The following is a 25391-nucleotide window of genomic DNA, read 5'->3' on the forward strand; positions in this document are numbered from 1 at the left end:
CTCCTGACATCTGTTCCGAGTATGGTTCAGTTTGGATTATATAAGACATAGCTGCCATGTGGATCGATCGTCAGCTCTAGGGCCCAAAGACTATAAAAGGCGGATTTGATATCCGATTTTGGTGAAAGTTTAAAAAATGGATTTCTCCAATTTTCAACCGAAATGTGTTTCAGGTGGGACGATACTTAGATATAGCTGCAGTATAGATTGATCAGCTAATTTAGAGCTTAAGCACATAAACGGCGCATTTTTTATACCATTTTGCTGAAATTTGAAAAAAATGAACTGCTTTAAGACTGCCGACATCCAACCCGATTATGGTCCAGATGGGACCATCTTTAAATATAGCTATTTTATTGACCGTTCTAGAGTCTTATCCCATCAAAGCAGCACTTTTACCGGATGCCGTTGAAATTGGGAACTGTTATTTTTAAATAGCTTCTTGGCACCTGAACCAAATATGATTAAGATTGGCCTATACTTGGATTTTAATATTGGTATAGTAGAGTTATAATAATAAAGAAAAATAAATATATGGTGGTGGCCGGTTCGGCAGAACTTAATTCGTCCTTACTTTTATTCTCTATTTTCTTTCTTATCCTCAATCTTTTATGAGCGTATGTGTTAGCTCTTAGTTCCCATTCATGGCTAACACCAATCTATAGTAAATTTTCTTTTTTATTGGTTTTAATCCAATAAAATATAACATTACACAAATTGAACTAAGCCTTTTTTTCTAATTCCAATTTAATTCCAATAGTTTACATTTTCCTTATAATCTCTAAAGTTCTCTCCTTCCTTGAGCTCATATTTTATATAATTCTTTTTGCATAACTACTTCAACATCCTTTATGTGTTGCGTTATTATTTCTTTCCAATTCTATGGTTGACCATCAACCTTCTATTCAGAAATTCTGATACACTTCATTGAGATTATGTGTAGGAGCATTTGCAATAAACCTAACTACATTTCAATAGAATTCAATGAATTTCTTTTGCAATGCCTTAAGTTATGCTACATATTCACATGAACATTTCCAACTCCCCCCTCCAAAACTATGCTAAGGCTTGTGGAAATCATTTGATGTAAAAGGGCCTTTTGAAGTAAGCCATATTAATAATAGCAAAAATTTATGTAAATAAAAACCATGTATGTATGCATGTACATATGTACAAATGCCTAGAGTTGAGGCAAAGTATTGGTTTTCTTGGGTATTTACCTAAAAGTATGCAATATTTGTGCAAGAAATTGAGTTTCATAGAAGCATTTGAAGTTATAGCAAGAAAAAATATAGAAACTTATAATTTGTGATAGATTGAATGTATAGACATTATTGGAGAAGGTTTTCTAAATGGAGTTATTGTATTTATGCCTATAAGGCTGAGCATTTGCCTCATTTGTTAGCAACATTTTTGTTTTTTTTTGAAATGACTTTTATCAAATTGTTTGTAGTGGAAAGTTTTCAGTGGAAACCTAATTCAATTTATATGTAATGAAAGAGTATCGATTGCAAAAGTTTATATTTTTTGTGATACATAAAACCATGTAAGTAAAGACCAATGAGGGCCTAAACCAAACTTTTGCCATACCCACAGAGAATGGCTAAATATTGTTTTGTTCAAAAAAAGGGGCTACTTTTAAGGTCAATTGAATTGCCATTGATTACCTTTAAAATTTACTTACCCCCCTAAAAGTAGGCCATATTTTTCTCCCCTCTGAAATTTAAATGCCATATTAAATGTTAAAAAAAAAATTATGTACATCTTTAATAATTACAAACAATATTGATGATACTTAACATCGGTAGCTGAATCAACATCCTTGATATTCGCAGGCCTGCCGACATTAACATGTCATCTGTGCCATTATATCGATGTAGTTTCACTTTTTGCCGTACAACCGCTCTCGAACATGTCTCTTAATTCGTTTTAATTGAAATGTTTGTGCATTGCCCGCACTATGTAATTTGGTCGTCTATCAGAGCCATGCCATCATCATTGCAATGATGCCGTTGCTACAGTAACTGCAGCCCACAACGGCAACGATGACAGCAGCCAAGCATAAAACTCCCCAATTCCGTTAATTAATTTTCGACTGGGTATAAAGAATGCTTAACAATATTATCTTATCGTTATGCATATAACATATCTGACATGGTAATGAGGAAAGAAATTTCTGGAAAAACACACACACACACACACAGGAAAAATATCATATTCGAAAGCTTGTAAACAATAATCAATGAAATCATTGTGAGGTTGCTGCACTCACTCATTCAAAGGAATGTCAAATGTGTGGACATCTCTGTGTGGGGAATGCTGGCAAGTTTAATAATTCTTGGCTTGATGGCTATGCTTTTATAGCCCCTTGTGCACATTTCTCCATTAAGTCGAATGTAATTAAATATTTTTTTTTTTTTGCCATTTGTTATTCGTTCATTATGATTTTTTAAGGCGAAATCATCAACGAGTTAAATCAATCGTTCAATAGGTTGTGTCATGGGCGGCAATTTGTTGTGACACCAGCAAATTCCTGCCACATGTATGTATGCGCCAATATAAAGGTTGGAAATAATTTGTAGCAAGCTTAAAAAAAATATGTTTTAATTAATGTTAAATATGCACTGGTCATTTGCCATATTAAAGTGATTAAGGTATGTATATTTAATTACAACAATATTTTAAATATGTAAAGAAAAATTTAAAGCATATTTTTAGGCAAATTTGTAGTTTGGCTACATATCATTTTGAATATTACTTTAAAGAGCGTATATATACCGATGCATAAGACTTAATTAAAAAATATTACTTTATTTTAGATTCATTAAAAACAATATCATGTTGCATACTTTCAGAGGTTTGCTGAAGTTTGTTTATTTTAATACTGATATAGAAACTGGAAGCATATTTTAAGGGATTTATATTGGCTTCCAAAAGTTGTACCTTAAATATACGAAAAGTTAGGAAAAATTTAACGTTTAACTCTTGAGAGAAAATTTAGAATTATAAAAAATAATAAAGCATACTTTTAGGGTTTCACTTTGATTAGGGTTTGTTGCATACAATTTTTTCTTTTATTTACTAGAATTTTGTTTGCTATAACAGTCGTTGCAAGGAATTTCGGTATTAGTTTTAAGATAAATAATGGTAAATATTGATGGCATGGTTTATAGTAATTTCGAATAATAAAAATAGAGGTTGACATAACCGCCTATGACGTCGAACGCCTGGTTTTAAATCCCGGCGTGAACATCATTTTATGGCAGTTTAATGGCAGTTTAATCTCCTTACCAATGCTGGCTACATTTGTAAGGTATCCTGCCATGTTAAAACTTCTCTACCAAGTGGTGTCGCTATGCGGCTCGCCATTCGGACTCGGCATAAAAAAGGAGGCCCCTAATCATTGAGCTTAAACTTTAATCGCACTGCATTCATAGATATGAGAGAAGTATCCCCTGCTCCTTAATGGTAGGTTCATTGGAAATTTAGTATTTGGTAATGAAAAATGCTGGTGGCACAGTTGTTGGAAGTCGTAACAGAATACTATATGCAAAATTTTAGCCCAATCGGACAAAAGCTACGGGCTCCAGATGTCAAATCGGGAGATCGGGCTAAATCACGTTATAGACCGATTTCAACCGTACTTAGCACGGTTATTGGACGTCATAACTGAATATTACATGGAAAATTTCAGCCCGATCGGATAACAATTGGGGCTTCTAAGGGGTAAATATTTCAAATCGGGACATCGGATTATATGGGAGCTATATCAAAATCTGAATCCACAAGATGTATCTGTGTGAAATAGTTGCGTTAGGCCCCTCCACATTTGTACTGAGCATGATTAACATTGGTCTATATTTAAATGGAGCTGCCATATATACCGATATCCCGATTAAAGTTCTTGGGACAACAGAAGCACGTTTATAACGCGATTTTCCTGAAATTTGAGACACTGGTCTGTGATGGGCTCCTCGACGTTAGTGTTCCATATGATCGGTCTACATTTGGATATAGCTGGCATATACCTAAACCGTTTCCAAAGACCCATAAAGTTTCCATTTTTATGGTGTAGGGTACACCACCACTGTGGCACAGGGTATTATGATTTAGTGCATTTGTTTGCCACACCCAGAAGGAAGAGATAGACCCATTGATAAGTGTACCGATTGACTCAGAATCACGTTCTGATTAGATTTAGCTATGTCCGTCTGTCTGTATGTCTGTCCATGTTAATTTGTGTACAAACTACAGCTCGCAATTTTCATCCGATCATCTTCGAATTTGGCGCAAAACTTTTTTTTTGCGTAGGGACGAAGCCTATTGAAATTGGAAATCGGTTCTGATTTGGATATGGCTCCCTTATATATGTTCTTCCGATTTGAACTAAAAATGCAATAGTTCGGTCATTTGATAGCCGATATTTTGCAGGAAGGTTTTCTCTTTACTCTCGACATTGCTGGAGAATTTCATAAAAAACTGTTCAGATTTCGATATAGCTCTCATATATCGCCCGATTTTCATTCCAAGAGCCACTGCAAGCGCATTTGTTGACCCATATTGCCAAAATAATGCTCAACACTTTCCTCGACAACCACCACAATATATGATAAGTTTGCTCAAAATCGGTTTAGATTTAGATGTAGCTACCAGATTTTGGGTTATTTGCAATAATGTTGTCATTTGGCAGCCGTTGTAATTACAGTTTGAACATATTTCCTCGAAATTTCATAGAGATTGTTTAACAACCCATCTGAAAACATCCGACCCCAACGGTCCCAAATTGATTCAAAACTTAACTTAAAGGATAGGTGTAAGGTATTATACAGTCGGCACCGCCCGACTTTTGTCCTTCCTTACTGGTTTTGTATAAGGAAGGAATAAGAAATATGTGTATGGTTTAAGTATAAGTGTATTGGAAATGTTGATTCTGGGGAACCATCGACTGACGCCAACAGAGCAGCTCATTTTTACGATGGATTACGCGCCGCCCGACTTTTTCTCTTTCTTACTGGTTTTGTATAAGGAACTTAGGTATAAGAACTATGTATATGGTTTAAGTCTAAGTGTATTGGAAATATTGATTCTGGGGAACCATCGACTGACGCCAGCAGAGCAGCTCATTTTTAACGATGGCTTTTTTCCAACAAGAGACATTCAATAAAGAATCAACGAGAGCTCACCATCAGCTCCCAAAACCAAACTTAAAGACTTCTTACTTAAGGTCTCACGTTGCCTAGGGAAATACAACAATACACCATCTCTGATGCATATATGAATTAACCGCATTTCGGCAAAAATACACCATTTACCTATACCAAGTACTTTAAATGTAATTGTTATATTGCTCCGAACGATCTATTTATCTGTTTTGGGGGGTTTTGAGAGGTGATGTGGCAAGTCTGACACTTGGTCCTATTTTTGGGGTGGGGTGATTTGTGTTTTTGGTTTACTATTAAGGTACAGACTTGTATAAAAATTCGCCTTTATCAGTTCATCCATCTCTTATATATCTCGGATGTACGGAAGAGTATGGGGATTCTACATCTTAAGATTAGGCCCCACGGATCAAAAAAAAGTTTGGTCTGAGTACCCTAAACCACTTTGGGGTTTTGCTCTGCAGTCCCTAAACCACAACCTTAAGCTGCAATTTCTCATCCCTAGATCATGCCCACAAAATTGTTCAACAGTTTTATCAATGAAGAATAAATGTTGCATACTTAAGAAAATTGTGTATTTAAGGGTGTCACATTTCGGATATTAAAAAATTCTGCATCAAATCGAAAAAAAGTTTATACACAAATCGTTGATTAATATTAAAACTCTTATTTAAACCCATTATGGGCCAGGGATAATGATTTTTCATAAACAAACTTATATGTAAAGGAATACTTACCCCAGGCTATTCAAAAATTAATGAAAAGATTTTCATATGTCAAGGCATTAATCATTAGCTTAAAAAAATTTTTTTGTTTTTAAATGAAGTTTTTTTAATAATATATAATAAGCAAATAAGTTTTTTTTTTTAATTCCAAAAACGTTGCCTACTTTTAGGATTTTAATATATAACAAGTATAGCCTACTTCTAAAGTCTTTAAAAACAGAAACAAAAAAACTACAACAGCATGCACTATTTTTAGTCTTTTGGCTTTCATAACTATTTTCTGGATTAGTTTAATTTTATCCCACTTTCTTTGATTTGGTATTTTGCTCCTTCAAGTTTTCATTCTTTTTGTACTTACGTATCAATGTACTGGAACACAGCACCAGGGCAATAATGAAGTCACGCGATGGTGTCAATACACCCGATGCCAATAATTCCAATTCACAATGCATACCCGTAAAGCCCATTGGGCATTGGCATTCATACTTTTTGGGTGGATTATGGTCACGACAACGGCCACCATTGCGACAGGGAAATGATAAGCATTCATTGTCATTGACACATGTACTGCCGGAGATTTTGTAACCAGCGGGACACCTATGTTAAGGCAAGGAGGGCTGATGAGATTTGGGTTTTTTTTTTTGGGGAGGAAAGCTAAGAACGGCATTGATGCCTCTCTCTCTCTCTTCAGGGGTAGATGTTAGTAGTGAGCGAAGGAGGTGATAATTTATGAAAGAAGAATTTTATTTTGCCGGAATTTCATTTGATTTTTTTTTCAGCAATAGTTTTGGTTTATTTTCTTTTTTGAAGTCAATCATAAAAGTTCATAATTGACTATTGGATTTTCATTGAGTTTTTTTTTTTATGAGTTGGCATTCGGTTTTATATTCCATTTCATTTGTTTTCATCCTATTCCACCACTGCTATTCAATGGGATTTATTAAAGTGGAATAGTGTAAAAGGATTTTATAAATTTGCAAAAAAAAAACAACGAAAGAATCGGATTATCCTATACATTTCTAACTAAAGCGCTCAAAAATTGATTAGTTATTTTAGTTCAAAGTCGTTGTAATATTTTTTTTTTATATTCCATTTTGATGACTGTTGGGTCATGAAATTTAATTATTCATAAAAATATTGAATGGTTTTTATTATGCAAATTTTATCGGGAGGTTTTTTGTTAGCAAAACAAGCTTATGTAGTGAAGGGTTATTGGCAAAGTTGGAAAATTTATGATCCTTTATTTTTATACCAATTGATATTTGTTTGTCCCCTAGTGAAATGAACCAAGTTGTTTGTACGGTGTTTGATGACTGCACATTTAGGCGGCTATTTGATTATTTTTATTAATAAAAACATATAACAGTTACCCAAAAGAAGTAACTTTGCCATATTTCAATACAAAATCTTAAATAGGTAAAACATATCAGTCAAGTAACAGCTGTTTTGGGTAAAGCCTTGTCCTTAAATAATTTCTCTCAATTGACATATGAGCTGAATAGATCCTGTTCAGACAGAAAGAATAAAAATTTATTTTTGTCTTCAATGAATGATCTCAGTTAGTTTTTGAACAAAAATTGGTCAACCATAGGTATTTTAACATCTACTTAAAATTCAACTAATTTAAAAATTATGGAAAATTTCCAATCTTCAAATTTTTGGGCGGAAGAGTTCAAATCTGCAGATTTTTTTTTAAGTGCTAAATATGGCACGATTAAGGCCGATAGCGGTGGAGGGGGAATAAACAACAAACTTTTCAGTTTTTCAGCTTATTCGCGTAGTAATTACGCCGTTTGACCTTAAATATTCGTATCGCACTTAAGGGCACCTATATCCCATTAAGGTCAAGCATAAACCATAATCAACACGAACGAGGAGAAGTTTCAATACGCGAGCAAGTAAATTTCAGAGAATTTGAATGAAAAACAAGTGAAAAGGGATTAAGATCGGTCGGGCCGAGCTGCCTATATGACAGCTATATCTAAAAATAGACCGATCTAATTCATATTTAGGTCAGATGTCGGGAGGCTTAAAATAACCCACTGTTGCAAATTTCAGCGAAATAACTAAAGCTTTTATGGTCCTCAGACCCTCTATCGGGAGATCGGTCTATATGGCAGCTATATCTAAATATAGTCCGATCTGAACCATATTTAGGTCGTATGTCTGGAGGCTTAAAATAACCCTCTGTTGCAAATTTAAGCGAAATCGGATAAAAAATAAAGCTATTATTACCTTCGGACCCTTTTTCGGGAGATTGGTCTATATGGCAGCTATATCTAAATATAGTCCGATCTGAACCATATTAAGGTCGGATATCGTGAGGCTCAGAAAAACTCACTGTTTCAAATTTCAGCGAAATCGGGTAATAAATAAAGGTTTTATGGCCTTCAGACCCTTTATCGGGAGATCGGTCTATATGACAGCTACATCTAAATATAATCCGATCTGAACCATATATTTGTCAGACGTCGGGAGACTTAAAATAACTCACAGTTTTAAATATCAGCGAAATCGGGTAATAAATAAAGCTTTTATGGGCTTCAGACCCTTTATCGGCAGATCGGTCAATATCACAGCTTTACCTGAATGAAGTCCAATCTGAACCATATTTGGGTCCTATATTTGGAGGCGTAAAACTACCGATTGTTTAAAATTTCAGCGAAATCGGTTAAAAAATAAAGATTTTATGGCCTTCGGACCCCTCATTGGGAGATCGGTCTATATGACAGCTATATCTAAATATTGGCCGAACTAATCTATATTTAGGTCAGATGTCGGGAGGCCTAAAATAACCCCCTGTTTCAAATTTCTGCGAAATCGGGTAATAAATAAAGCTTTGATGGTCTTCAGACCCTTTATCAGGAGATCGGTCTATATGGTAGCTATATCTAAATATGGTCCGATTTGGCTTGTTCAAGAACTTAACCAGCGTGTATCAAAAAGACGTATCTGTGCCAAATTTCAGCTCAATATCTCAATTTTTGAAGGCTCTAGAACGATTATAACAGACGGACGGATTGACGGACAGACACACGGACATCGTTAAATCGTCTTAGAATTTTACCACGATCCGAAATATATAAATTGATATTTCGATGTGTTGCAAACGGAATGACTAAATTAATATACCCCCTACCCCCTACGGTGGTGGGTATAACAAGTAAGAGCGTACTAAGTTCGGCCGGGCCGAATCTTATATACCCTCCACCAAGTATCGGATTTGTAGAGTTCTTTGCGCGGTATCTCTTTTGAGGTAAACAAAGAATAATGAATAAGAACTGTTATGCTATTGGAGCAATATCAAGTTATAGTCCGATTCGGACCATAAATGAATTTAATGCTGAACATTGTCGAAGTCATTGTGTAATATTTCAGTCCATTCGGATAAGAATTGCGACTTGTAGGGGCTCAAGAAGCTAAAACAGGAGATCGGTTTATATGGGAGCTGTATGAAGCTATAGATCCATTCAGACCATATGTTGGAAGTCATAACAAATCACTTTATGCTAAATTTTCGCCAAATTGGATAAGAATTGCGCCCTCTAAAAGCTCAAGAAGCCAAGACCCAAGATCGGTTTATATGGCAGATATATAAATTTTTGAACCGATTTAAACCATGCGTAGTACAGTTGTTGAAAGTGATATCAAAACACCACCTTCAAAATGTCAGTCAAACCGGACAAGAATTGCGCACTCTAGAGGCTCAAGAATTCAAGGCGCAAGATCGGTTTGTATGGCAGCTATATCAAAACATGGACCAATTTGGCCCATTTACAATCCCAACCGACCTACACTAATAAAAAGATAGCGTGCAGTCTACAGACAGACGGGCGGACATGGCTAGATCGACATAAAATGTCATGACGACTTTATGGGGTCTTAGACGCATATTTCTAGGTTTTTCAAACGGAATGACTAGATTAGTATACCCCCATTCTATGGTGGATGGTATATTAATAACACTTTTAAGACTTCAAGGGGTTATGTTGGGAGATCTGTCTAGAAGGCAGAAGTATGCAAACTGAACTATTTTCGGATTTGTATGCAATTCACTCTACGTGGTTATCGCTATAAGCGATAGCAAGTAGCTAATCGGAAGTACTTTAAATTTTAAAAGATTGTAAGATTATTTCAAAAATCAAGACTTAGGAAGACTTATGGGAGCCTTGACTGGTCATTGCAACGTTATGACATTGCGTCAGCGCTTTGATGTCTTGCTGGGAGGAACGACGAGGAGGAGTTGGAGATTGTCGAGCACCTGTTGTGTCACTGACGTAATCCAGGCCTCCTTCCGATCTTGGAATTAATACAGGCTCTTAGCTCTTTTGTCGGTGAGTTTTTATACCCTACATCAGCGCTGTGGTACAGGGTATTATAAGTTTGTGCATTTAAACAAATGTTACACACAGAAGGAAAGCAGATAGATCCATTAATACGAGTAAGTATACTGATCGACTCAGAATCACTTTCTGATTCGATTTTGCTATGTCCGTCTGTCTGTTCATATTAATTTGTCTACAAACTATAGGTCGCAATTTTCTTCCGATCGTCTTCGAATTTGGTACTGATATAATTTCGAAGGAGACGAAACCTATTGAAATTCGAAAAAATCGGTCTAGTTTTGGATATAGCTACCATACATATGTTCGTCCGATTTGGACTAAGATTACAATAATGTGGCCATTTGTAAACCGATTCTATCGATATTTGGCAGAACGGATTTTCTCTTGACTCTCGATATTAATAATGAATTTTATGGAAATTGGTTGACATTTAGATATAGCTCTCATACATATATATCGCCCGATTCTCACTCCTAGAGCGACTGCAAGCGCATTTATTGACCGATCTTGAAAAAATTTTCCACAACGCTTTCCTCGACGACTACCACAATATCTACGAAGTTTGATCGAAATCGGTTTAGACTTCGATATAGCTTCCATATATATATATATTCGTCAGATTTTGGGTAATTTGCAATAATGTTGTCATTTGTCAACCATAGTTAATCTTCTCCTGCTGGAGAAGATTATACGAGATGCGGATGTGAATAAATATGGCACACTAATCACAAAAAAACACATGCTACTTGCCTATGTCGACGACATCGATATCATAGGTCGGTCACCGGAAGCAGTAACTGCAGCCTTTGAAAGAATCGAAAGAGAGTCAGTGAAAATGGGTCTGGCAGTAAATGGAGATAAAACGAAATGGATGGTTTCAACTCCCAAAAAGCCTTGCACAACCGAGCAGATAAAATAAATGGAGAAAGTTGGGAACCACGACTTTGAGACAGTCAGTAACTTTATCTACCACGGCAACGCCGTAACCGAAACGAATGACACCAGTTTTGAGATAAAGAGAAGAATAATATTGGCAAACAGTTGCTACTTTGGACTAAGTAAGCAGTTTAGAAACAAGGCAACCTCTCCACAGTCGAAGATTACACTATACAAGACACTGATACTACCCGTGTTGTTATATGGTTCTGAAGCATGGGTACTTGTGAAAGCAGATGAGGCAGTGCTTGGAGTATTTGAGAGAAAGATTCTATGAGATATGGGCCAGTTTGCGTTAATGAAGAATATAGGCGACGTATGAACCACGAGCTGTATGACGACCATAGCATACTAACACGCACCGAAATACAACGGCTGCGTTGGCTGGGTCATGTTGTCAGAATGTTTGAAGAAGCTCCATCAAAGAAGTCTTTTGAAGGCAAACACAGTGGCACACGCAAACCGGGAAGACCAAAAACCCAATGGAAAGATCAAGTGGTGGGAGACACTTGGTGTCAAAGATTTTAGAATGACCGCAGAAGATCGAGGCGCTTGGAACGCTATTCTACGTTCGGCTAGTGGAACAAATATTCTGTCATAGCCAATCGAAATAAAGTAAGTAAGAGTATGTTATACTGCACTATGGGGACAGTGATTTTCTGGATTTTGTGATTAATCTTAAGGGAACGTTTATTTCAGGTTTGCCTTGAATCTTGATTAATGATCAATTATTTTACAATGGTTTACAATACGTGTTTCTTTTCCGGAGCATAGTTCAAAACTTCTACTAATTATCAATCATATTGTACAATATCATCAATACCTCTCTTCATGAATTATACCAAGAATAACCTACCTGTTGATTATCAGTATTTTCTTGGATTTTTTTTTCTTTAATTTTTTACATTTATACACATCGATTGGCATTTGCTAAACTAAAACATCGAAAGGCAATAGCTGATATTTAATACTAATTTGACATAATATTTATATATTAGAAATTTGGCATATCTAATAAATAGCTAATAACATATTTCGCATAAATATGTGTAAATATTTCTAAGTATGATGTTATGTATATAGAGGTAGAATTTGAGTCGTCTAATTTATGTATATATTTGATTTAAAATAATAGGTTTATGCATAACTATTAAATATATGCAAGATGTATATCATGAGTAATGGATTGGAAATTGCATATGAATGATGATATGACAAAATAGGATATGGTTATGTATTGAAATAATGACAGCTATGATTTGAAATAATCTGAGAATATGGTCATATGGAACTACTTAAGTCATGGTATAACTGTTTTATGCAAATTATGTTGCTTTTGTGAATGTTTATCTGATAGTTAATATCATGATGGATACATTGGTGAAGTCTATGAGATGAAGTGAGAAAAAAAAAATGTTTTGCTTTTGAATGGAAAGGAAATATCATGCATGCATATTCAATGAAAGGTGGAGAAAATATAAAGTTAATAATGTTAACGATTTGAAAATTTTAATGTTTAACCGATTTTTGCTGCAGTCTTAGATACATTGGGTTGAAATTGGTGAAATTCGATGCTACACATGGTCGGCTTGGTACGAAAAATTATGAATTGATGCATAATATTCTAAGTAATGATTTGTGGAGTGCATATGAGAAGTTTAAAAATTTCATAAGGGAATGTCAACTATTCAATATATACGAGTATAAAGATAACAACAATGTAAAAATATGATATATTTTTTTAACGCAAAAGAAAATTTTAAAAAATATATGAATGTATATGATGATATTAAGAATATGAGTGGAACACTTGGGAAGCACATAAATTTACAAATATGTATATATCGTATGTGATGATTTTAAGTAAATGAAGTAGAACAAATGGAAAGCACTTAAAAATCCAATGCAAAACATATGATGACATTATAAAACAATGAGAAAATAACCAGAAGGCGCAAGTAGTTTTCAAACTGATTGAAAGTACATATAAAATCAAAAGAAAGTGGAAATTTTCAATTTGCTCACTTAGAATGATTAGCAAGCAGACGAGAATGGCTGCCAAAGCACCCATGCTTAGCTTTAGTGTCTGTCCCTCCTGGACAAGTTCACAATTTTCGCCCCAAAATCCATCCGGGCATATGCAACGATAACGCATGCGTGGCTCAAGATTTATACACGTTGCACCATTCAAACAGGGCAAGTCTAGACATTCGTTGCGATCCATACAACCTTTGGCATCCGGTGACATGACACGTCCTTCGCCGCATCTTTAGTAATTAAGAGATGGAAATGTGTGTAGTGTTAGCCATGTGAAGATAGTAGACTAGGGTTATGTCAACAACAGCAAAGTGAAGTGTATAATGTGACAATGTATAATTAAGACAAGAGATAGGGAGGTTGGTATCTTCCTTTTAGCGGAGAGTAAGTGTAAATGAATGCAATGGCAAATGAGATAATCCTCTTTGTTCCAAAAAGGTTCAACGAAGGCATTAAGCAATGATGAGTATATGAATTGATGCAATAAAGCATAGATGATTATTAAAAAAAAATTGAATAAAATAAAATATTTAATATTTTATAATAATTTTAACATAAAGCGAATTATTTTTCAATTTTAACGAAATGTTCTTTAACCTAGTTTGGTACGTACAATGATTTAGTTGGCAAAAGTAGTTGTAGAACAAGTAAAAGCGTGCTAAGTTCGGCCGGGCCGACTCTTGGGAACCCACCATCATGGGTTCTGCTAAAAATTTATACAAACTAAGGGTTTGATTTTATTCTATATACCATACTTCTGTAAAACCATAAAAAATTAAGGATATTCGAGAGACCGGTTTATATATATGGAAGCTTTATCAGGTTATAGACTGATTTGGAACGTACTTGGCACAGTTGCTAGAAGTCGTAACAGAATACCGCATGCAAAATTTCAGTCTTATCGGACGAAAATTGCAGTTTGTAAGGGCTCAAGAAGTCATATCGGTTTATATGGGAGCTAAATCAGGTTGTTAACCAATTTAAACCATACTTGATAAAGTTATTTTAAATTATATCAAAACAAAATGTCAGCCAGATTGGATAACAATTGCGCCTTCCAGGTAGAGCTGAAAAAATATCGATGGCACTATCGATATTTAATTTTTTTGACTAAATATCGATCAATATTTTTCCGATGGGTACTATCGCAAATGTTATGTTTTTTGCAAAACTAAAAAAAGCAATCCGATACTGAATGTATCCTTTAAGATACATTGCGCCTATAGAGGGCGCAATTTTTATCCCTTAAACTAACATTTTACACAACGATTTCTCTCATGACTTTATTAACCTTGGTTTTATTTGGTTTGAGCATTGATATTGCTTCTATATAAATCCATCTCCGGAATTTTACTTCTTATTTTCGTTTTAAATATAGGTGATGGGAAATTAACGATAGTATCGATACTATCGATATTTATTATTATAACAATCGAAAATATCGAATGTTGCAACTATCGATAGTTTGTCAGTTCTACTTCCAGGGGCTCAAGATGCAAAATCGGGAGATCGGTTTCTATGGGAGCTATATTAGGTTATTCATCGATTTGAACCGTCCTTGGAACAATTATTGCCATAACAAAACACTCCGTACAAAATTTCAGCCAAATCGAATAACAATTGCACTTTCCAGGGGTTCAAGAAGTCTAATCAGGAGATTGGTTTATATGGAAGCTACATCAAAATCAATATGACCATTATGGCCCATATGATATCCTTTACGACCTACATTAATAAGAAGTATCTGTGCAAAATTTCAAGCAGCTAGATTTACGCTATCGTAACTTCGGCAGACGGACGGACGGACATGGTTAGATCGACTCAGAATATCGAGACGATCATGAATATATATACTTTATAGGGTCCCAGATCAATATTTCGAGATGTTACAAACGGAATCTCTAGATTGGTGTAACCCCCATTCAATGGTGGTGGGTATAAAAAGGCACTAAGTTCGGCCGGTTAAAAAATTCACCTTTTAATGTCCTAATAACATAAATCGGGAGATATATATCTCAGTTATATTCAAATATAGACTAATCTTAACCATAAAGAACAAGGATGACGACGGGCTTAACCGAGCTCATGTGTCAAATTTCAGCCAAATCGGACAGTAAATGAGCCTTTTTTGAGCCGAAGGCCATACACTGAGAGATCGGTCTATATTGAAGTAATATCCAAATATAGACCGATCTTGGCCATACTCGGCGCGAATGTCGAGGATCTAAAACAACTCATTGTGCCTAATTTCAGCAAAATTCACGTCAAAAAGTTAACATTTATGGGCCTAAAATCATAAATCAGAAGATCGGTATATATGACAGCTATATCCAAATATGGACGAATCTGGGCCGAACTGAACACTATTGCGCCTTTTATGGGTCCAAAACCTCAAGTCGTAAGATCGGTCTATACGGCAGCTTTATCCAAATCTGAAATAATTTGGGCAAAATTAAATTAAAATTAGTTCCTCGACACCCCTGGAACTAACACAACCCACTGTTCCAAATTTCATCGAAATCGGACAATAAATGTTTATTGCCTTTTATGGGCCCAAAACCTGGGCCGAATCTTAAGTATCCACTACCATGGGTTTCGTTAAAAGCCTTATTAAACCAGTGTGTATTTGAATTATTTTGTAATCAATCAAGAAGTTAAATCCGAGGATCGGTTTATATGGGGCTACATAAGTTTAAGGTTTAAGGAATCAGAAGACGACTCAGCTGTTGATGATGAACATTTGTCTGAGGAACTATCAATCACATCTCTAAAATCTGGAGGATTGCAGGAGTCTGAATATCCTTCTGCCACGGTCGGGACAGAAGGAGAAGGCGTTGAAATGGAACCCAACACGCCCTGTAAGGGGGGGTCAAACGATTGGAAATGGCTCAAGGTGTGAGCCCTTCCCAGCGGGGAAGAACGTAATTCAAAAGGTACTTCGACAGCAGCAGGTACTGAAGCATCTAAGCAGAAATCGTTCACACCGCAAGTAACCAGTGGAAGAGTGATTACACTGCTTTCTCAACTGCCCCTGGGTGCGTAAGGAAACTCATCATGACAAGATCGAATGAATCTCGTGAGGACGAACTCCAGGCATACCCAGAGGACGGGACCAACGAAACAATAGTAGAAAATCTTAATTCTGACTATGATCCGATGTCTGCAGATAAATCTTCACCATTGTAAGGCCAATTCGGCAGCACTTAAGGTTCTTCTGATGGCAGGACGATTTGACGTTGTCTTATCCAGGAACCATGGGTGTGTTGAGGAATGATTCGTGGACTAAGAATTCCTTGACTCTTACTCAAGGGAACAGGGAATGGAAGACACTGAGCCTGCATTCTTGCAAAGAGTAGTCTTAGTGATTTTCTTTCTTTAAGATTCAGTAGTAGCCAGCCTTGACATAAATAAGTCTTATTACAAGCTAGGTGTCATCTCTGAATCGTATGCCATATACGATTCAGAGATGACACCTCAAAGCATGAAGTTGCTGGTTGAAGCCGCATAAATCTCTTCAACAGACCGAAAGCAGCAAGGACACAGCACGATTGGAAAGTCTATAAGACTGAGCTAAGTAAATACAAGGGCGAGCTGAAAAGGGGAGAAAGGCTAAAATAGGTTGTCACTGGAATGCTATCGTCGTACAGTGTTGCCCAATCAAAAATTTTGGAAATATTTCTGGAATTTTTGAACGGATTGAGATATGGACAAGAAACTTAACATAAAAATATACAATGGCAGCATTTTTTAACATGAAGATGCTTTCATAAATGTAAAACCGACGTCAATCACGAATAGGGCTAGAATTTCCAGACATCAACACTACCGAAAGAAAATTTTTTAATAACTTACCTACTAAAACATGCATTATTGCAGGCTTGGGAACTATAGATCATAAATTTTTTTTGGACTGTATGTTCAGGGTATAACAACAAAAATATTTGTATATACCCCCATCATAAGATAGGGGTATAGTATTCTAGTCATTCCGTTTTTCACACCTCGAAATATTGACCTGGGACGCCATAAAGTATATATATTCTTGATCGTCTCTAAATGCAGATTCGATCTAGCCATATACATCCATCCGTCTGTGGAAAGCACGATAGCGGTCCAACTAGTGAAGCCAGCTTCGTGAAATTTTTCATACATACTTCTTTTTGATGTACGTCGTTTTGGATTGAAAATTTGGATATAGACAACATATATACCGATCCATCGATATGACTTTGTTAGCCCCTATAGAGGGCAATTCTTACCCGATGTGGCAGAAATTTCGCACAGCGACTTTTACTACAACCTTTCACATTTGTGCCAAGCATGGTCTGAACCGGTCTATAACCTGATATAGCTCCCTTGCAAACCGATTCCCCGAATGTACTTTTAGAGCCCCTATAGTGCCCTTTTATTAATCGATTTGGCTGAAATTTTGGGATGTGATTTCTATTATGACTTTTGAGCCGAGTAAAACAATCTCAATATATTACTTCATGAGTCCCTTAAGTGCGCAACTCTTATACGATTTGACTGAAATTTTGCAAAATAACATCAACTATGATCTCCAGCATCTAAGCCAAATATGGCACAAATCAGTCCATAACCTGACATGGTCCATAACCCATACCATAGTAATTCTTATCCATTATCCTTTGTTTGCCTATAAGGAGATATCGGGCAAGAACTTGACAAATGGAGGGTATATAAGATTCGACCCGGCTGAACTCAGCATGCTTTTACTTGTTTTTACAATAACTTCCCAAACTAATTTTTCCAAATTTTAATTTTGCTAGAATTCTGAGATTGATTCCCTTTTCCAAGCTAAATGGCTTTCTTGTGTTTGTACAAATTTATTCTTGTAGGACCAGGAACAGTTAAGCCCAAGTTTTATTCAACATTGTGTTGATGTTGTGATGAAATGTCAGCTGAATTGAATTGTGGTATGAAAGATACTATGAATGGAATGTAACAATGAGGGTGTGCCTACAAATGTGTAATGCAAAACCAAAAAGTCTCAATGATGTTGATAATGTTAGTGTATGAAATTTTTCACATCATAAAAATTAGTGGCTTTTTCCACATCTCTACCACTTAACTTAATTAAATCTCTGTCAACAGAGAGAAAAAACAACACAAACTATTTTATCAAATTATTTGATATTTTCCCTTGCTTTGATGTTCCATTCATACTATTTTTTTGCATTTTGCCCCAACGTGAGATCATTTAGTTATTGAATGGTTGGTTAGCTACCTGTTTGGACATCTTTGTGGTGTGACCAACAACCTTCCAAGCACACAAAATGCATTTTATATTTTTATCAGTTCATTAATTGGAGATGGTAATAACCGGTAATACGATTTCGTGCTGTGTATGCCAACAACATGAATTCAAATGAAAAATGGGATTGGAGTGCATTATGGTGCCAGAATTTAATGAAGTGTGATTCGATTCATTGGGGGCATGATGACAAGAAACATGATGCTTGGTGTTGTTGTATTGTTTTTCTTTTTATTGATTGTAAAACATTGTTTATAATGAAATTACACATTCGTTTTGATGTAATCAATAGCAGGGAAATGTATTCCTATCAAATTAAAGATTTTTTAAGAATTTTGTTATATACAAAACTATCATTTATGTTGTTGGTAATATACTTGATAAGGCTATGGTTGACAATATTAGCGAATTTTGATATCATGGTTGCAGCAAAAGAACAAACACTTTGGAAGAAACGAGAACAAGCCTCTAGCACTAGAATCGAGTAGGCAACCAAACCTCCTGACGAACTATTTACCATTGGGTGGGAGTATACTAATTCAACAACTTCAACAACTATGTTAAGTATGATACAAATCGGTTCATAATCTGGTATAGCTGTCATATAAACCGACCTTGGATCTTGACTTCTTGAGCCAATAGAGCGCGTAATTCTCATCCGATTTCGAAATTTTGCATGCGGTGTTCTGTTATGACTTCCGCTAACTGTGCTAAGTATGGCGCAAATCGGTACATAACCTGATATAGCTGCCATATAAACCAATCTGGGATCTTGACTTCTTGAGCCTCTAGAGGGCGCAATTCTCATCCGATTTGGCAGAAATTTTATACAACAGCTTCCCTCTTGAACTTCAACCTACGTGTTCAATATGGTCTGAATCGATCAATAGCTTGATATAGCTCCCATATAAACCTATCTCCCGATTTTGCTCCTTGAGCCCCTACAAGGCGCACTTCTTATCCAAATGAACTGAAATATTACACAATGACTTCTACAATGTTCAGCAATGTTCGAATCGTACTATAACTTGATATAGCTCCAATAGCTTAACAGTTCTTACTCAATACTAGCCGAACCGGGCCCGCTCCGCTGCGCCTTCTTTAACTCTCTTATATTTTTTTTTAAAGTAGGGACACTTTGCCCTGATTGCGGATATCGAATTCCTGCCATTGTAGCCTATGACGCTGAACGCGTTCGAATCCTGGCGAGAACATCGGAAAAAAGCGGTGTTGCCCTTTTAATGTTGGCTACATTTGCGAGGCACAATACCATGCATGGTGATTTAAAAAATGTTCCCCAAAGAGGTGTCGCTCTGCGAGACGCCGTTTGGAATCGGCTTTAAAAAAGGTCCCTTATCATTGAGTTTAAACTTGAATCGGAAAGCATTCATTGATGTGTGAGAGTTTGAACCTTCTCGGTTCCTGGTGGTAATGTTCTTCCTTAGGGTAATGTTCTCACTAAGGGAGGGATGGCACCTCAGACATTTCGACTCAAATATGGACATCAAATTCGTGCTGCACTTCCAAAACCCCGATATCTAAAATTATATAGCCAATGTTTCCTTCCAGACAAACGTATACAATCTATGAAAATTTTAAGAAAATCGGTTCAGCCAAGTTTAATATAGTCATAATGGGTCTAATGGCGTTTTTGAGGGCGTTTTAATTGCGTTCACTTCCATCTGATTTTGTATGCCAGATTCGAAATCTACTCCCGAATACCTTTCATTTGAACTCCATATTGAAATGAACGTCCAATATATCTGTTTGGGGGAGTTTTGGGGTAGGAGCGGCCCGATTGGTACTTCGACTCAAATTTTAATAACGTATTCGTATTCTACTTTCCAATACCTTTCATTTGATACCCATATTGTCCCGATCGATCCACTTTTGATTTTGGGTTGTGAGTTTTGGCATAAGGGGAGGGTCCGTCCCCCTTACGATACCAGACCAACCTATACAATATGCAAAAATTTCCAGAAAATCGAATCTGCCGTTTTTCAGTTTATAGGGAACCAAATCTCATTTATCAGTGATTGGCTAATGTGCCCAGTTTGAGCGTTTTTTGGGGGTGGGATGACCCCTATGCTTCGATATGCATTTGAATGCTAGATCCCCTATCTACTCCCACATACTTTTCATTTGATGTCCATATTGTCCTTATCTATACACTTTTGATTTTTGGTGGTGTTTTGGGGGTAACGGTGAAGGGTCCGTCCCCTTCCGTTATCAATAAATTATAAAGCCTATTGCTACTTCCTGACCATATTCGTGATCTGCTCCTGAATACCATTCACTTGAGTCCCATATTGTCATGATCGTCAAATAAACCCATTTTAGGGGTTTTGGGGCTGGGGCGTCCCCCCAGGTACTTGGACCCAACTTTTATTATGAAAATCGTACTCTACTCTTGAATAACTTTCATTTGAATCCCATATTGTCCCGATCGGTCCACTTTTATTTTTGGGTAGTACTTTTGGGGTAAGGGGGAGGGTCCGCCCCCCCTTCCGATATCAAAAAATTATATAGCCTATGTTTCCTTCCAGACCAACCTACATAATCTGTGAAAATTTCAAGGTAATCGGTTCAGACGTTTTAGAGTCTATACGGAACAAACAAACAGAAATTGAATTTTATAGATAAGATTCTTTGTTTGCCTAAAAAGAGATACCGCACATAGAATTCGACAAATGCGATCCATGGTGGAGGATATATAAGATTAGGCCCGGCCGAACTTAGCACGCTCTTACTTGTTTTGTATTCTAATGAACAGGCAAAAATTCATTTGCAAAAAATTAAGAAAAAATACCTATGTATAAGAAACTGCAGGAGATTTCACATATATCAAAATCCATATAATGTTTTAGCTTTATGATAAGAGTTGCCCAATATGCGTTGCATAAATTCTGTTTAAAAACCACATGTTGCCTCTAAACCTAAAAAAAAGTCTTTGCCTATTTCCTTTTCAAAAATTGTTTATTAAGAACCATCTTAACTTAGCCTTAAAAAAATCCCAAAACTGTGTGTAAATCGTACAAAGTAGCCTAGATACACTTCCGATGATATTCGTCTGTTTGGCCTTAAGGTTTTTTTAAGGACAAATCTAAGACGGAGGACTTTAAATAAGCAAAACAACAACAAAAACTTTTTAATTTGATTTTTTGTTAAATATTTAGTCTGTTTTTCTGTTACATGACTGTCTGTATCCAGGGAAGGTTTGATGTTGTCGAGGATTGTTTTTGCTTTTGAGTAGTTAAAGCCGAACAGCTTTGTTAGCTGTTCTTTTTTTTGTGTATTCGTGTGTTGTTTTTCTAATTTTAATTGAAGGGCCGTCCTGGGGATTAATTCCAATATGTATTTTGTGAATGTATGCTCACTTGACTTAAAAGAGGATTAAAACGCTTTGTTTTTTATGTTTGTATGGGTATGATGATGGGACCCGGCTGTTGTCGTCCTCTTTTGTAAGTATAATCAATTTTTAAACAAACACCCAGACGTATCAACACACGTACTACAAAACGAGTTTTAGAATGACGAAACTTTACATTTTAAAGAAAAACAAGTAAAAGCATGCTTAGTTCGGCCTGGCCGAATCTTATATACCCTCCACCATGGATCGCATTTGTCAAGTTCTTTGAATGACTTTTTCAAATATATTTGAGCTATATCAAGTAATTGACCGATTTGGACCGTACTTGCCATGGGTGTTAGGAGTCATAGAAAAGCACCACCAACAAAATTTCAGCCAAATCGAGTAATAATTGCGCCCTCCAGCGGCTCAAAAAGTCAAGCTGGAATATCGGTTTATATGAGAGTTATATCATGTAATATACCGGTTAAGACCATACTTGGAACAGTTGGTGGAAGTCATACCAAAACGACATATGCAAAATGTCTACCATATTGGATAAGAATTGCGCCCTCTAGAAGCCCAAAAAGTCTAATCGGGAGATTGCTTTATATGGCAGCTATATGAGGATATAGTCTGATTTAGACCATACTTGAGACAGTTGTTGAAAGTTAAAATAAAACACTTCATGCTAAATTTCGGCCAAATCCGATAAGAATTGAGCCCTCTAGGAGCTCTAGAAGTCAAGACCCAAGATCGGTTTATATGACAGGTATATCAGGCTATTAACCGATTTGTACCATACTCGGCACAGTTGTTGAAAGTGATACCAAAACGACATATGAAAAATTTCAAACATATTCCATAAGAATTGCGCCTTCGAGAAGCCTATGAAGTCTAATCGGGATATCGGTTTATATGGCGGCTATATCGGGTTATGGACTGATTTAGACCATACTTGACACAATTGTTGGAAGTCAACCAAACGATATGTGCAAAATTTCAGCTCAAATCAGACAAGAATTGCGCTCTATAGAAGCTCAAGAATTCAAGACCCAAGATCGGTTTATTTGACAGCTATATCAAAACATGAACCGATTTGGCCCATTTACATTCCCAACCGACCTACACCATTAGGAAGTATTTGTGCAAAATTTCAAGCTCCTAACTTTACTCTCTCGAAAGTTAGCGTGCTTTCCACGAACGAGCGAACAGACGGACGGACATGGACATTTATATACGGACATTTATATACTTTATGGGGTCTTGGATGCAAATTTGGAGGTGTTACAAATGGAATGACGAAATTAGTATACCCCCCATCCTATGGTAGAGGGCATAATAATGCGGCTTTTCTTTGGGAATTTGTTTATATAAATATTTACCTCCACTATTTATAAAACCCACCGTAGGATAGGGATTCCGTTTGCAACACATCGAAATATCCATTTCCCACCCTACAAAGTGCAGAGCACAAGTTCTTCCGCGGCCGGACGCGTCTTGGAGATCATATTGGTGAAATAAAAGAGACAAACCTTATAACAATGATGTGCAGCAGGTAGTATAACTGGAGAGCTGTGAAAACTTTTGTCAAAGGAATTCTCAGGTCAAAGAAAAAGGGCCTTGACGCGACATCAATGATTCAACTGCTATATGGAGGGGGCACCTGGATGGATAAGGGAATCCATCTCCAAGTAATGCGAGAGAGGTGCCGATTTTGTTTGTACATGCCGAGAGAAAAAAGGTGAGTTTTCAAGCCCTGCAAAACGACAAAAAACAGCCTACAAAGCACATATGGATCGTCGCACATATGGATCGTCGCACATATGGATCGTCGATATAGCGATGTTTGTTCGTCTGTCTGTCCTTGTTCGTCAGTTGCAATCACGCTACAGTCTATAAAAATTGAGATATTGAGCTGAAATTTTCCACATTCTGTTATTGGGTTGCCCAAAAAGTAATTGCGGATTTTTTAAAAGAAAGTAAATGCATTTTTAATAAAACTTAGAATGAACTTTAATCAAATATACTTTTTTTACACTTTTTTCTAAAGCAAGCTAAAAGTAACAGCTGATAACTGACAGAAGAAAGAATGCAATTACATAGTCACACGCTGTGAAAAATGCCGATTTGGGGTTTATACCAAAATGCCGATTTGGGGTCTAAAGCCCATAAAACCCAAATTTTTTAATCAGATTTTTCTTAAATTTTAAACAGTGAGCTGTATTAAGGGCCCTGAAATCCGACTCGAATATGTTGTATATCGGACAATTTTTTCATTTATAGCTGTCATATAGACCGATATGGCCATTTAAGATCTTTAGTCCGCAACAGGCGCATTTACTGCCCGATTTCGCTGAAATTCAAAAGAGAAACCTTTATTATACCCATCAAGATACTACCAGTTTAAGGATCATATCAGGCCATATTTATATATAGCTGCCATATAGCCCAGCCAGCCGATTTTTTCGCTCTTGTGCCTATAACAGTCAGTCAGAGGTTAGCGCAGAGGTTAGCATGTCCGCCTATGACGCTGAACGCCTGGGTTCAAATTCTGGCGAGACCATAACAAATTGTCAGCGGTGGTTATCCCCACCTAATGCTGGCGATATTTGTGAGGTACCATGTAAAAAAAAGAGGTGTCGCACTGTGGCACGCCGCCCGGGCTCGGCCATAAAAAGGAGGTATTTTATCATTAAATCGGACTACGCTCATTGATATGCGAAATGATTGCCCCTGCTCCTTAGTGGAATGTTCATGGGCAAAATTTGCATAAACCGATCTCCCGATTTGACTTTTTGAGCCCCTGGAAGAAGCAATTTCTGTCCGATTTGGCTGCACGTAGTATTCTCTTATGACTTCCAACAACCGGTCTATAACCTCCCATATAAACTGATCTCCCGATTGGAACTCCAACAACCGTTCTATAACCTCCCATATAAACTTATCTCACGATTGGAATTCCAAACAACCGGTCTATAACCTCCCATATAAACTGATCTCCCGATTGGAATTCCAACAACCGGTCTATAACCTCCCATATTAACTGATCTCCTGATTGGAACTCCAAAAACCGGTCTATAACCTCCCATATGAACTGATCTCACGAATGGAATTCCAACAACCGGTCTATAACCTCCCATATAAACTGATTTCACGATTGGTCTGTTATGACTTCCAATAACTGTGTCTAGTAGGGTCCAAATCGGTATATTACCTGATATAGCTCCCATATAAACTGGCTCCCGATTTAACTTCTTGAGCACTTACAAGCTACAATTTTTGTACGATTTGACTGAAATTGAGTATGAAGTGTTTTGTTATGACTTCCAATAACTGTACTAAGTGCGGTTCAAATCGGTGAAGAACCTGATATAGCTCCCATATAAACCGATCTCCCGATTTGACTTCTTGAGACCTTATAAGCCGCAATTTTGGTCCGATTTGGCTGAAATTTTGCATCTAGTGTTCTGTTATGACGTCCAGTAACTGTGTCTAGTACGTTCCAAATAGGTCTATAACCGGATATAGCTTCCATATAAATCAATCTCGCGATTTGACTTC

The 25391-nt window shown here is 36.6% G+C and overlaps 1 protein-coding gene across 5 annotated transcripts in view; it reads right to left on the reverse strand.

Annotated features, from left to right (window-relative positions):
- Positions 1 to 25391, reverse strand: part of LOC106086998 (neural-cadherin) — a 535030-nt gene that overhangs the window by 15872 nt on the left and 493767 nt on the right. For 3 of the 5 annotated variants that reach the window (XM_059364497.1, XM_059364494.1, XM_059364495.1), the window contains exon 18: positions 13192 to 13433. In XM_059364497.1, coding sequence (XP_059220480.1) covers positions 13192 to 13433 — 242 coding nt within the window. Of the gene's footprint in view, positions 1 to 6242; positions 6482 to 13191; positions 13434 to 25391 lie in introns of all 5 variants that reach the window. The other 2 variants (XM_059364498.1, XM_059364496.1) reach the window with 1 other exon arrangement.

The sequence above is a fragment of the Stomoxys calcitrans genome, chromosome 3, assembly GCF_963082655.1.
Source record: "Stomoxys calcitrans chromosome 3, idStoCalc2.1, whole genome shotgun sequence".
NCBI lineage: Eukaryota > Metazoa > Arthropoda > Insecta > Diptera > Muscidae > Stomoxys > Stomoxys calcitrans.